This window comes from Miniopterus natalensis, chromosome 2 (assembly GCF_054644295.1).
Source record: "Miniopterus natalensis isolate mMinNat1 chromosome 2, mMinNat1.hap1, whole genome shotgun sequence".
Lineage (NCBI taxonomy): Eukaryota > Metazoa > Chordata > Mammalia > Chiroptera > Miniopteridae > Miniopterus > Miniopterus natalensis.
In genome coordinates this window covers 175,104,346-175,118,327 of record NC_142082.1, presented here as the reverse complement: position 1 = coordinate 175,118,327, position 13,982 = coordinate 175,104,346, and the positions used below count along the sequence as shown (strand labels likewise).

Genomic DNA, 13,982 nt, shown 5'->3' with positions numbered 1-13,982 from the left:
CAAGTTTCAGATTTCAAAGAAAACTCCGCACTATCACTGTGGCAATACAAACATAACCATAAGCTTAACATAGTAGATTATTGACTGGAATTTGAAAGAAGTTGTAAAAAATTAACTACATTAAATAGTTTCAGATGGGCTATCATTTAAAAATATTTATTTATTAACATGAACTTTACACTAGATAACTAGATTATTATGGAATCGTAATCATAAAGACTTGGTTCTTTTTATTTTATAATCGCCATCTTCTCATCCTCACGTCACCAGCAAAGTTAAAAATAGAAGATTCTCACGTCAGGCGATCATATAATGAAGCTGACTTTTTGGCTAGGTTCTTTCCCAGAATTTAGAGAATTTAATTATCATTAAGACTTAACTTCTAAAATATTTTCAAGCATTTTGTTTTAGCAATTATATCGGGTAGTTTCTTGTCTATACGGTCATGTACTGCTTAATGATACTTTGGTCAGTGATGGGCCACATATACAATGGTGGTCCCATATATTATAATGGAGCTGAAAAGTCCCTGTTACCTAGTGATGTCATAGTCATTGTAATTTCCTAGCAAAATGCATGTCTGCGGTAATGCGGGAGTACACAGACTACTGTGCTGCCAGTCATAAAAGTACAGCACATACAGTTATGTATAGTACATAATACTTAATAAAGATAATACATGACCCTGTTGCTGTTTATGTATTTACTATATTATTTATCATTATTTTAGAGCCTACTCTTTCTACTTATAAAAAAAGTACTGGAAGCTATGTGATGTGTTTCTTAGGCAGCAGTCTCATACATCTCACATTTACCATCAGCTGCATCATTTTCTCTTGTGCTTGATTTGATCTCGGGTTGTGTTTACAGTAACGTGATGTACAGGCTCGCAGCCCAGAAGCGATAGGCTCTCCCGTGTGGCTTAGGTGTGCAGTGGGCTGTACCGTCCAGGTTTGTACAAGTACCCTCTGCATGGTGTTCGCACACCAGCAAAACTGCCTCATGATGCAGTTCTCGGAATGTGTCCCTGTTGTTAGGCGGTGAAGCCTGTGCCTGGAAGTACTAGAATTGAGTAGAGTCAACACTGGCCAAAGAAGAGTGAAGTGAAGCTATTAGAAAAATAATTTCTGGTTTAAAAAAATGTTAAAGCATTAGCCCTCTATGTAGGCTCATTTGCTTCTGTTTTCTTTCTAATTTTGTTTCACACGAGAGACTTGTTTAAAAATTTTCAGCCTAGCAAGTGTTTGTATTGCCTGGAATTTTCAAAATCATAAAAATTTAGATTTTTATAATACATTTGTTAATGTTTCTTACTTTGAATAATATGTTGTAATTATGATAACTTGACCTTTATAACCACATGATATATGTAGAGCAGATAATATTAACCACCTTTTTAGGTGAGAAAACTGACTCAGGTGAGTTGGCTTGTCTGATTTCATCACCTGTTCCCAGAAAAATCAGAATTAAAACCTATTTCCTGACTCCCAGCTCTTTCCATTGGTCCATGATGGCAGAATATTTTTTTCAGCTGAAATGATGTAGAGGGCATTCTGTCAAAGGACTTTCCATATAGATCTTAAAATGTGCTGATTTTGAAAAAAGAATTCTATATGATCACATCTTGATTGATTATTGCATAAGACATTTAAAAACGTTTTCTGCTGTTGCTTATTTTGTTCTTCATTGGTGTTATGGGAAAGGTAAGAAGTCCATAGATTGAAAAAGCCTCCAGAATATAAGATATGAGACATTGTTTTGATGCAAGACAGAAATTCTACTTTTAATAATTTTGGCTTTATGGGGTAGTAGAAAAAAACACTTGACCTAGAGTTACTTACAATTTGTGTGACCTTAAGCAAGAATATAAACCCTAGTTTTATTACCTATAAAATGAATTTGCTAGAAGAAAATCATTGAGTCATTTCCAATCTGAAAATGCTGTGAGATTCTGATTTTTTTAAAATAGCCATATTTAGGTTTTCATATTGATTTTTGATGAGCACTCCTTTCAATGAGTGTGTTAACAGGAGAAAATCTGTACAATTAGGTGGGGATATAAATGTTACCATTTTTCTCCCATTTCTAAGATTCAGGAAAATAAGGACTTAAAAGGATAAGTACACAGTCACATTGTCATCTCCCGTTTAGTTGTAGGTTCCTAGACAGAAATTTGGGATTGAGAGATTCTCTTTTACAAAGACGGCTCCTGGCCTCATGTTCAGAATTGAATTCCTTCCTCTTAATATTTCAGTACTCTTAAATAATTAAAGGAAGCAAGTATTTCTGGCTACTACTATGTAAACAAATCTGTTTTTATATTGGTTTTCTTCCCAGTTGCTGTGCATCTAAATATGACTTACCTTTCTTTGATATTTTCATGCATTATTTGAGGGTTAAAATAAAATCTTTGGGTTTGATACACATCAATACATTACATCTAAGACATACAAGTTTCTAAATTTGAAACTTTAGCTTTAATGTTATTTTATAGGAGGTTTTCAGGTGTCTAAATGCAACATTGAACTTCTCAGATCCTCTGTGATTCCCTCACTTGGAATTTGTTGAGAGGCGTTTTGCCAGAGCACTAGCGTTGTTTGCGCCGGTGAGCTGCCTACGCAGTCCAGCTGGAAGTCACATGCTGTTTGTCTAGCCTGTGTATTTCAGTATTTAGGGGACTGATTGTCTTTAAACTCACAGCATAAAAGTAATGAGCTTTCTTTCTTCTAGGAATAATAATGGTTGGGGTTATCGTTGGTTCAAAGAAGACTGGTATAAATCCTGATAATGTCGCCACACCCATTGCTGCTAGTTTTGGTGACCTTATAACGCTTGCCATATTGGCTTGGATAAGTCAGGGTTTGTACTCCTGTTTCGGTAAGTTGACTTGAAACTAGATAGAACATGTTATTGAGAGTCTCTTCAAGTAAATATTGTTATAGCATTGCCATGATATCTTGTCCCCAGTGTCTGAAATCGCTTCAGAGCCAAAAGGTGAAACAGGTGTCTTATTATTCGTAACAAGCCCCTTTTCATCACAACTGGGTTTATGTTATTGAGGTGAGCACCTAAGGATGGGGGGCAGGTTGCCAGGGGACCCAACCCAGGGTAGAGGGATGGACCTTTCAACCCCATCTCCTGATGTCTGGGGAGGGAAGAGGTGCTGGAGGTCACATCACTCAGCAAAGGCCAATGATTTAATCACTCATGCCTGTGTAATGAGGCCTCCATCAGACCCCAAGGAGAGGGTTCGGAGAGCTTCGGGGTTGGTGAACTCATGGAACTTTGGGGAGAGGGCACGGCAGCTCTGGGCCCTTCCCCACACTGTGCCTGTGCATCTCTGCCATCTGGCTGTTTCTGAGTTGTATCCTTTTATTTTTTTATCTTTTTATGATAAACTGGTAATCTAGTAAGTAGAAGGTTTCTCTTGAGTTTTGTGGGCCCCTTTAGCAGATTAATCACACCCAAGGAGGGGGTTGTGGGAACCTCCGATTTGTAGCCGTTCGACCAGAAGCATGGGTGACGGCCTGGACTTGGACTGACACCTGAAGGTGTATGTGTTGGGTGGGGGCCGGGAGGGTCTTGTGGGAAGGGCGGAGCCCTTAATCTGTGGAATCTGATGCTGCATCTTCCCGTATGTAGTGTCAGAATTGAGTTGAATGGTAGGACGCTTGGTGTCTGAGAATTGCTTGGTGGTGTGGGGACAACCCCCCCAATCACACACTCCCAGAGTGGAATCGGTACTAGAATCATAGCTACTGATTGATTCCACAGCGGATTTAATAGTCAGAGGTTTTTCTGAAGTGTCAGTGTTTGAACTTCTAAAGTTTCTGCATTGTGAGCACTAGGGGGCCTCATAAGATAGCAGTTGTAAGCCTAGTATTAGCGGTTCAATTCCGAGACCTGGTTCCTCCTGCTGAGATGGCCAGTTCTTAGAAACAAAGTTTAATTCCTGAACTATGTTAAACACTTAGCAGTTTTTAGAGAGAAAAAGAGAATTTCATGGCAGCTATAGCTTTGGTTATAAATAGAGGCCGTATGTCTCTCAAAGAACGGGACATTGAGAAAGGTCTCACTTAGAATTTGGGGTATTCAGAAATGAGTTTGAACAGCGTCCCTCATGTCGTTAGCTTTGATACGTGAACTAGGACTCACCTGACATTCACCCAGTGTGCTACCTTTCTTTTAGTCCTGATAAAATTTGCTGATTTGCCCTGGCTAGTTTTGCTGAGTGGTTAGAGCGCCAGCCTGCGGACTGAAGGGTCTCGGGTTCGGTTCTGGTCAAGGGCAGGTACCTCGGTTGCAGGCTCGATCCCCGGCCCCCGTCGGGGCACGTGTGGGAGGCAACCAGTTGATGTTTCTCTCACGTTGATGTTTCTCTCTCTCTTTCTCTCTCTCTCTCCACGTCTCCCTTTCACTCTCCCTGAAAAGCAATGGAAAAACTGTCCTCGGGTGAGGATTTAAAAAAAAAAAAAATTGCTGATTTCTGATACCTGAAGTAAATATGGATTTCCCTCCTTCTCACCTCTCCAGTTCTAAAAGACAAAGCAAGCCCAAGAGCTTTCTTTACTCCTGTTGACTTTATTTTTTGGAGTCACCCTGAGCAAGTCTTTATTGCTTAATGAACAGAGCTCAGGTTCTGGCCTGGTAATTAGGCCCCGTGGTGTCATAGAAACTTACCCCCTGGAGGTCTGGCCTGCTCCTCCCTTCTGCGGCCCTTGACTCCAGCCGGACTCGGCCACTTGCTGATTCTCTTACACGCTGTGAGCTTTCTGTTTTCTTTCTTAGGCCGTTCCCCTCCCCTCCATGAAGGCTGCGCAGAAGCTGCACTTTTCAGTATTTTCTCCTCTGAATTCCTATAGCACTTCATCAGTACTTCTCTTAAAACATTCTTTACACTTGGGCAGTCATTAGCTTTTTGTGTAGATGTAGCACCTTCCTTTGTGAGGGTGTAAGCTTCTTGAGGATAAACGTATGTTTTTATTTTATTTGTTTTTGTAGCACCCCATAGTGGATGTTGAAAGCTGCCCAATTAATGTGAGGCGAGGTTGTTCAGGAAGTGGTAGATGCATGGGAAATAGAAGATAGACATCCTTCTGAATGATTTTGTCACAGTGTCTGTCCAATAACATATAACAAAGAAATGGTACTTTTGATGAGTACTTCGTATTAGGGAAATAGCCTCAGCAGAAAGTTTCTAGAAATTACTATCACTATAGAAAAATTAAAATGGCAACATATGGCGAGAAAAGATCTGTTTCAAATGGAAATAGAAAGTTTAGAGAGTAATCTAAGTTCTGGACTAAGATAAACTTTGGTATGACTTGCAGAGAAATATAAAGGCATTTATTCATTCATATAGTAATCCTTAAGTGTGCAGCAATCTTGAAAAGCGATTAACACGTCCTAAAGTTGGGCCAGTAACTGAAGTACCTGTACACAGTCTTGTCTTCTTGTCTTCATAATTTTAAGAAGATTTAAAAAACTTTTTCAATTATTTATAACTGCATGGCTATATAATTCTTTTGTGTACAAGATCTTTATTGATTTGAAAATTATCAGCTTTTCTCTTTGTGGGCAAATTCTGAGAAGCAAAATGTTGGTTTCTCATTCTTCAGGGTTCACATTAAAAAGGTGGCTTACCTGAAGCTGTAAAAGCAGTGACAGTCAGCTTAGGTTGTTCCTTCAGTCCCGTGGACACCAACAGGGGCGCCTCCTGGTTATTTACATGACATTTTAGAATGTCACTGCCTTGATGTGGTGATGTGAGTAGAATCTAAATTTATCACCCATGTCACTCCTCAGAGTTTTTCAGTACTGCACCATCTTAGTTTAGAGTGATTCCTAGAAGGTCAAGTTAGTGAGAAAATTCGGATGGTTCTTATAAAGGGCATTTTAAAAATTGTTTACAACTTCCAATGCCCATTGCTTTGTTGTTTACACAGAAACAGCTGACATACAAAGATGTCACTCATAGCAGTTACATATTTCAGCATTTAGGGTGGGAATAATGCTGATAGTGAGATTCTGTAACAGTAGTTGCAAAATGCCACCAACAATCTAATAAAAGGTGAAAGCAGTGTATGGCGGTTATGTTTGACAGTTAAGTAGAATCTTAGCAATTTGAACCACTTTATAGCTGTATTAGTCCTTACTTCTCTGTAGTTTACCTATATTTCGGTGTCAGTACTAAGGTACGCAGGTATTAATTAGGCTTAAAATTTCACCAAGTTTTACTTCTCCACCTGTATTTGTTTCCTGTTGCCGCTATAACAAATGATCACAAACCTTGTTTGTGGAGGCTAGAGCCCAAAATGAGCTCTACAGGACTAACCTCAAGGTGTCAGCAGGGCTGGTTCCTTCAGGAGGCTTCAGGGGAAAATCTGTTCCTTACCTCTTCCATCTTCCGGGGGCTGCCAGCATCCCTTGGCTTATAGCCACACCACTCAATCCCTGCTCCTGTGGTCACATTGCTTTCTCCTCTGCAGTCAAATCTCCTTCTACTTCCCGCCTACAAGTAATCGGTCACACCTGTGATTACATTTAGGGTTCACCCACATAATTCAGGATAACCTCCCCATTTTGGAATCCTTGGCTTTGAAAGGATTTTGCTCTATACAGTTAACATTCACAGATTTGGGAGCTTACGGTGTGGATGTCATTGAGGGTCATTCAGCCTTCCACAGTATCCATTATATACCCAGAAATTAATAAAAAATGTTATTTTTACTAGGATCATTTTAATATATATTTCATTTAGAAGGAAATATTCTTTTAGGTTTTGATATTAATGCAGAAGTTCATGGTTGGCTTTTTTTTTAAGTCTTAAAAGAGTTTATTTGAGCCAAGTTTTTGAGGACATGCCCAGAAGCAAGATCTGAAAGGACTGAGAAAATGCTCTGGAGATTGTCAGCTTTGAGTTCCTTTTATGCATTTAGAATCAACAGACAAAAACATAAGAAAGGTAGTGAAATCCATTGGTGATAGATTAAGGAGGCAGGAGAAAACAAAGTGGGGCAATCTCTAGAATTGGATAATGGTTGGCTTTTAATTCACCCTTTTCTCTTGCTGATTGTGTCATTAGTGGTTTTCTAAAAGTAATTTTTCAATTTTATGACATCTATAAAATACCAGTATATCCTAAAAAGAGGAATATTTTAGCACTTCCCTTTTTCTGTATTTGTAATTTTTCCCTAGCTATCAGAATTGGATTGGAAATTACCCAGGGAAAGGGAATGAGAGTCCTATATAATTATATATATGGTCTAATTTAGTGGGAATGGGTTATGTTAGATTTGTTAGGAAATTGAAATAGAACACCTTTACAGCAAATTATTTTGGATACTTTTATCATGGTTTTCCAACTCTTTTTTTTTTTTTTTTTTTTAGTGTTTAGAATTATTTTTATTTGGAGATAATTTCAAATTTATAAAATAGTTGCAAAAATAAAAATAGTACAAAAAAGCACCTGTATACTCTGCATCCTGATTCACCTAATGTTAACGTTTTACCCCATTTGATTTCTCTTTCTCTTACTTTTTCTGAATGTATGTATGAATGTACAAATGTATGTACAGTCTTTGTCTTTTGTGACATTGGCATTTTTGAAGAGTATAGTCTCCCCTCCTTTTTTCAAATAATTGTTGGAATTTTAAATTGAGATATAATTCAGGCACCATACAATTCACTTTAGAAGTGTACAGTGTAGTGGGGTTCTGCACATCTAAAGGTTATACAACCTATTATCTAATTCCAGGACCTTTTGACCACTCCAAGAAGAAACCATTGGCAGTCAGGCCCCATTCTACCCTCCCCCATTCCCTGGCAACCCGTAACCTACTTTCTATCTCCATGGATTTGCCTATTTTAGACATTTCAAAAATGGAGTCATACAATATGTGACCTTTCGTGTATGGCTTTTTGCAAATTAGCGTGTTTTTAAGGCTCATCTGTGGTAGCATGAATCAGTACTGAAGACTATCCCGTTCTGTGGGTTAACATGATTCCATCGTACGAATGTACCACATCCTGTGTGTCGTTCAGCGTTTGGTGGGCACTCAGGCCGCTGCTCCTTTCTGGCTGTTACGATAAGGCTGCTGTGAACATTCTTGGACATTTTGGTGTGACCGCATGTTTTCAGTTCTCTTGAAATATACCTAGGAGTGGAATTGCTGGGTATGTGATCACCCTGTTTAAGTTTTTGAGGAACTGTGCACTTGTTATTTTTAGTTTATCCCCGAGAAATTTTTTCTTCTCTTCGGAAATTCGGGGCAGCGATTCTGGGGTTGGGATGATGGGTTTTTTTTTTCAACTTCAGATGACCTTCCAGAAAGTTAATGTTGAGAATAACTTAAAAGCCTGGCATGGTGCTCCTCTCTTGACCTGAAAATGAAACACTAAGATGATCTGACCTAGCGCGATAGTTCTTTTCATTTGTGTTCAATGGATTTTAATGCTTTTAGTTTTCTGTTTAATCCTGTGAAGAGATTGTTGGCAGCCTTACTTGTTTTGGGAGGTAAGAATGCTTCCCAATTAGGATGTTATTTACCCTTATCCATGGTTTAAAAAGGAACACTGGGAATCCATTCAATAAAGGTTTCTTCATTTCAAAAAAAAAATCAGAGAGATCCTGGCCAGCGTGGCTCAGCAGTTGAGCATTGACCTGTGATCCCAGAGATGGAGGTTCGATTCCCGGTCAGGGCACATGCCTGGGCTGCGGGCTGGATCCCCAGCAGGGGGCGTGCAGGAGGCGGCTGATCAGTGACTCTCTCAGCATTGATGTTTCTCTCTCTCTCTTCCTCTCTCTGAATCAATAAAGATATATATATATATTTAAAAATCATAGAGAAAAATGACACTATATGTAGTATTAGTCAAAACCCTTTATATGGAAGAAAATCTTTAAGTAAATTTTGTAGGATAAGTATTTTGAAGATGTGTCGGCAAATCAGATAAAGCCATGAGAATAAAGTTTGGATATTATTTTAACATCTATAGTAATTGTTTCTTTGTGATAGGAAAGAATTTGAGTTTTTATCTAGTTCAAACGTCTTTAGTCATAGGTGAGAAGTTCTGTAAATATGTTAGGAAATGAAGAAACACAAAATCCAATTAAAGATAAGAGTATGAGTAGGGTTGAAGAATTTTGTGAGATGTCAGGAAAATTTAGTAACATTTAAATCTAAAGCTGAAGGCTACAAGGACTATGAGATCAACTGTCTTTACATTATGAAGTCTCTACTATACAAAATAAGTATTAGAGTCACTGAGAAGAATCCAGAATGCCCTGGCTGAAATCTCTGTTAATAATAAAACCTTGATCAGTTAAAGCGATACTGCCAACATGTCCTGGAATGATGGAACTGCTTCAAGAAGAGGCAGACAATTTTTAACCTAGGGAGATTTAGAATGAAGTCTAAAAATATTTGAGAATTTGGCTCATGGCATTAATGGTTTTATGCTAATGAGGCAGTACCTATTTTCTTTTTGTGTACTTGTTACTTCGTCCATTGGAGTAACATGTCAGTCTTCTAATTCCATTTTTAAATTTATAATTAAGTAATGGACTTATTCTTGTGATTTTTAAATAGAAATCTTACCAGATTTGTATGCATTATATGAATATTTATGAAAACTTCAGACTCACCATATTTGTACATTTAAAATTTATATGTGCTTGGATACTTTTATGAGACAGGTGAAATATCTAATGTAAGTGGAATGTCTCCTTTATTTAACTAAGTTTGTAAATGCTACCAAATATTATCCCAAACTCTTGAAAGTAATCTTTCGTTGGATGTTTGACATTGTGAATATAATATTGTTACATGCTTAATTTTTTTTTTCTTTGCAAAGTATTGGACTTTGTTCTTGTAGGCTGTTATTTGCAGGTTAGCTTGAGCTTTACAAGGCTTGGCTCTGAGTTTGATCAGGGCAGATCTACAGCAGACCTGACACTAGGGCTAGCTTTGCTACTAAGCCACGACCGTTCTTGGGTCTACTGCATGTTCTCAGTGTTCAAAGAGGCCTCTTCTCTCTAGGGGGTTAGATCTTGAATGACTTCCAGCCCTTTGTAAACTCTTGAGAATTTTTCAGTTTACAAATCCCCAATTATTCTTGGCCTGGTCTTGTGGAACTCACACTGAGGCTTGCTCTTCAGTTCTCAAGGTCTTTCTCTGATAGCTCCCTCTTTTCCAGTTTTCTACCCTATAAACTCCTAAGCCTCAGTTTGTTCATTAATTAGAAATGACAGTGTCTACCTCATGCTTGTGAGGACAGTTAAATGAGTTGATGAATATAAAGCATTTTGCACAGTGCTTGGTAAATAAATAGCAGGAGCCAAATAAATGTTAGCTTTTTTACTCTTGTTCGTGTTGTTATTATTTTTATTATTATTGCTATTCCCATCTAGGTCACATAGGTATTTCAATAAATGTTTGTTGAAGTAATGTATGAGTTTTCAGTTACATTAATATTTTTACCTTATCTGCAGTTTTAAATGTGTTTGAAATTTTTAGAAAATAAATAGCACATGAATATGTTTGGTAACATATCTTCTAATAAATTTTTAATGTTTACATTTGCTCTATGGTTAGAACGGAAATTGAAATGCTGTCTCTTTTTTAATTTTAGAGAACTATTACTACATTTCTCCATTAGTTGGTGTCTTTTTCTTGGCTCTGACTCCTATCTGGATTATAGTAGCAGCCAAGCATCCAGCCACTAGGACAGTTCTCCACTCAGGCTGGGAGCCTGTCATAACAGCTATGATTATAAGTAGGTTAGTATTAAATGTGTGTGTGTGTGTACATAGTCCGTATACCTGTATCTGTGTGTATATTAAAACAAATCAGTTGCCTGTTTTTATTTCTTGAATCAGTTGTATTTTATAGCCAATTCTTTAGTATCCCAGGTACTAATGGATATAAGTGATAGGAATTATTGAAATCAGTAGATGTACAGAACCTCATTCGGCTACCAGTTTCAAGCTTCTCTCCGACCAAATCCTTATCAGATTGCTGGGTGAAATTTAGTGGTGTTTGTATATGTATTTGTGTGTGTGTGTTTTAACCTGACAAGGACATTACTTGTTTTTCATAGTTAATTGCTCAGATAGGTATCAGAAAGCCTTAGAAATGTGTATACCATTTGACTACTTCCACTTCTAGGACTTTGACAGGACTTAGGGATATAATTAAGGATATATTGCAACAGATTGAGTTGCAAGGATCCTAATAACAGTGTACCTTTTAATGGGAACTCCTAGTAGTTTAGGTATATTAAGCTATTCATTTATTTTTACTAAAGAATTAAAATAACACGATTTAATAATTTCCTAATATTAACCATCAGGTAGTGCAAAGAACCTTTGATCTGATATTTTGACCATAAATCCCATACAGTTTATTTTTCTGTATTTTGAATTGCATTTTCTTAGGAGATTTAGGCGATAGGATTCCATAGAATATTGGGACTGGCAATGTTTTATAGTATGTAGACCAAGAGACTGAAGTTAACTAATTGATAATGGTCTTGGAAATTTAAAAGGTCTCCATGCTCCATTGAGACATTCGAAGTGTATGGCTGGCCACCAATAAAACTGTGTATTATTTTTCCAGACCTCTGTTTTTAAGATCAGCTCTTTTTATGGCTACAGCTCATTATTTTGATTTACCAGTGATAACCTAACTAGTATAAAACTAGTGATAATCTAATTTTAACACAATAAAAATCTTCCCTTTACTGTCTTGTTTACTTCAAATATGGAAAGATACTCATTTAAAATTATTTTTAAATTATAAGCAATAAATGCACATGGTTTTAAAAATTTAATAAGTATAGAAGTATAGAAAATGACCATTATTCTTCTCAGTCCCAGCCCCTAGAGACAGATATTGTTAGTAATTTCTTATATGTCCTTCCATACATTTTAATGCACTTAAAGTACATGCATTTCCTTTTTGCAAGTAGCATATCGTGGAGATCAGAAAGAGAGCCCCGAAATGTGCGGCTACAGCTTGTGCCATGGTTTATTTTCAATATTTTGTGATTGACATTGATTTTTACTTTGAATATTTTTATTCTGTTTTTTCCATTGTCTAAATAGTTTATTTTTAAAAGTAGGGGTGTTTGTATATAAAGAACAGCTTCAAATTAGTACATTTTTTTTCTCTTCCTTAAATTATATGCTTTTGTATCTTTCAGCATTGGGGGCCTTATTCTGGACACAACCGTATCTGACCCAAACTTGGTTGGAATTGTTGTTTACACACCAGTTATCAATGGTAAGAATTAGCAAACTGAAGCTCCAAGAGGTTAAATATCACTGAAGTCCCAGTAAGTGGCTGAGGCAGCTTGCAAACCAATGTCATCTGAGCCAGTCGGCTCTGCAGAGGACAGAGCTCTGCATTTAGGAGCCTTCATTATTCAGCCTTGTCAATATGACTTTGTTTCCCTTTCAAACACATTTTTAAAGACATTTAGCTTCCTTTAGAAAAATCTTCAGAACTCCCTGGCATGCATTTTTAAAATCTTTTAATGAAACTGCATTTTACATTATCTTAAACATTTGCTTTTAACGAATGTTTTGTTTACTAAATGAGATGTGGTGAGGAAATTGTGCACGAGTTAATTTATTACGGGGCGCCAGAGCGTTTTCACAGGGGACTGTTTACCACGCGTACTCCTGATAGCTGTGCGTAAGGCTTCTCTTTGCTCCACGTCATTACCCACAGTCAGGCTAAGGTTGTTGGGTGTGTAATGATATTTATTGTGCTTTTATTTGCACTTCCCTTAACAATGAGGTTGAGCACCTTTTCATAAAGCGTAGCAGTTTGGATTAACCTCTTGTGAACTATCTGTCCTTTGGCTCTTTCTCTGTTACTGGTACGGGTTCTTCATGCGTCTCTCAGTGTCTCTCCCCTCCGCGGCTGGCAGCCAAGCTCTGCCGGATTGGGCGGGAGCAGGGCTTCTCTTCCCCTCCTCCAGCGGCGGCTTTGCTTCTCCTTTCCTCCAGTGGCAGCTGATCCTTCCCTGGGATCAGGTGGCTGGCATGTTTCCTTCCCCACCCCTGGCAGCCTTGGCTTCCCGTGAGGGGTTCAGAGTAGATGGGCCTTCCTGCCTGTGTTCCCGAGGTTGGCTGTGTCAGGCCTTCTGCCCTGCCTCGCGTGGCCCACGAGCGCCTCGGGGAGGCCTGCAGAGGCATCTGGCAGCCCTGGCCGCCGTGGCTCAGGTGGCTGAGCGTTGTCCAGTGCACCAAAAGGTCGCCAGTTCAGTCCCTGGTCAGCCACATGCCCAGGTTTCGGGCTCCGTCCCCAGTTGGAGTTCCTACAGGAGGCGACAGATCGATGTGTCTCTCCCCTTCTCTGTCTCTTCCTCTCCCTCTCCTCTCTCAAATCAATAAAACTATTAAAAAAAAAAGAAATAGCTGACAAGTGAATGTGATGCCCCTGTGTCTAGGACTCCCAAGTATGCTGGCCTACCCACAGCATTTAGGAATTTTAGGAATTTTAAATTTTCAGTTGTTTTTTCCTACTTGCTGTTACGGCTGCTGCTTCTTCCTCTTGTTCTGTGGAAGGAGAAAGAGTCGGGGTGTCCTGTCTCACCTTGCGGCTGGGGTGGGGCGTACCACTCTTTGGAATTACTTTCACTTCTTGGCATCAATCACCTCTTCTCAGAGTATGGGAAAGGATAACGTAGATTAAAAGATGACTTCCTTGAGGTTTTGTGTGTTTTTAGTGCCAGATATAAATTTCTTAAGCAACCTGAGAAGTTTCTATTTGAATAAATCCAGCTTATTTTTCCTCTCATTAAGATGATAAACATGATACGTCTTGTTACCTAGTTTTGTATCTTGGTATTGATAGTAATTTTAAAAAATTATTTTGGTCTGCTTGCAGACCAGACAGTAAGTCAGGTTTGAAAAAAATAATGACTCTTTCCTAACAATGATATTTTATGCCTTTGGACTATCTACCTCACCT

The 13,982-nt window shown here is 38.3% G+C and overlaps 1 protein-coding gene across 3 annotated transcripts in view; it reads left to right on the top strand.

Annotated features, from left to right (window-relative positions):
• The window catches only part of SLC41A2 (solute carrier family 41 member 2), a 71,131-nt gene that overhangs the window by 36,442 nt on the left and 20,707 nt on the right, over window positions 1–13,982 (top strand). For all 3 annotated transcript variants that reach the window (XM_087814867.1, XM_087814866.1, XM_016223223.2), the window contains exons 6-8: window positions 2,731–2,877; window positions 10,633–10,780; window positions 12,205–12,284. In XM_087814867.1, coding sequence (XP_087670993.1) covers window positions 2,731–2,877; window positions 10,633–10,780; window positions 12,205–12,284 — 375 coding nt within the window. The remainder of the gene's footprint in view (window positions 1–2,730; window positions 2,878–10,632; window positions 10,781–12,204; window positions 12,285–13,982) is intronic.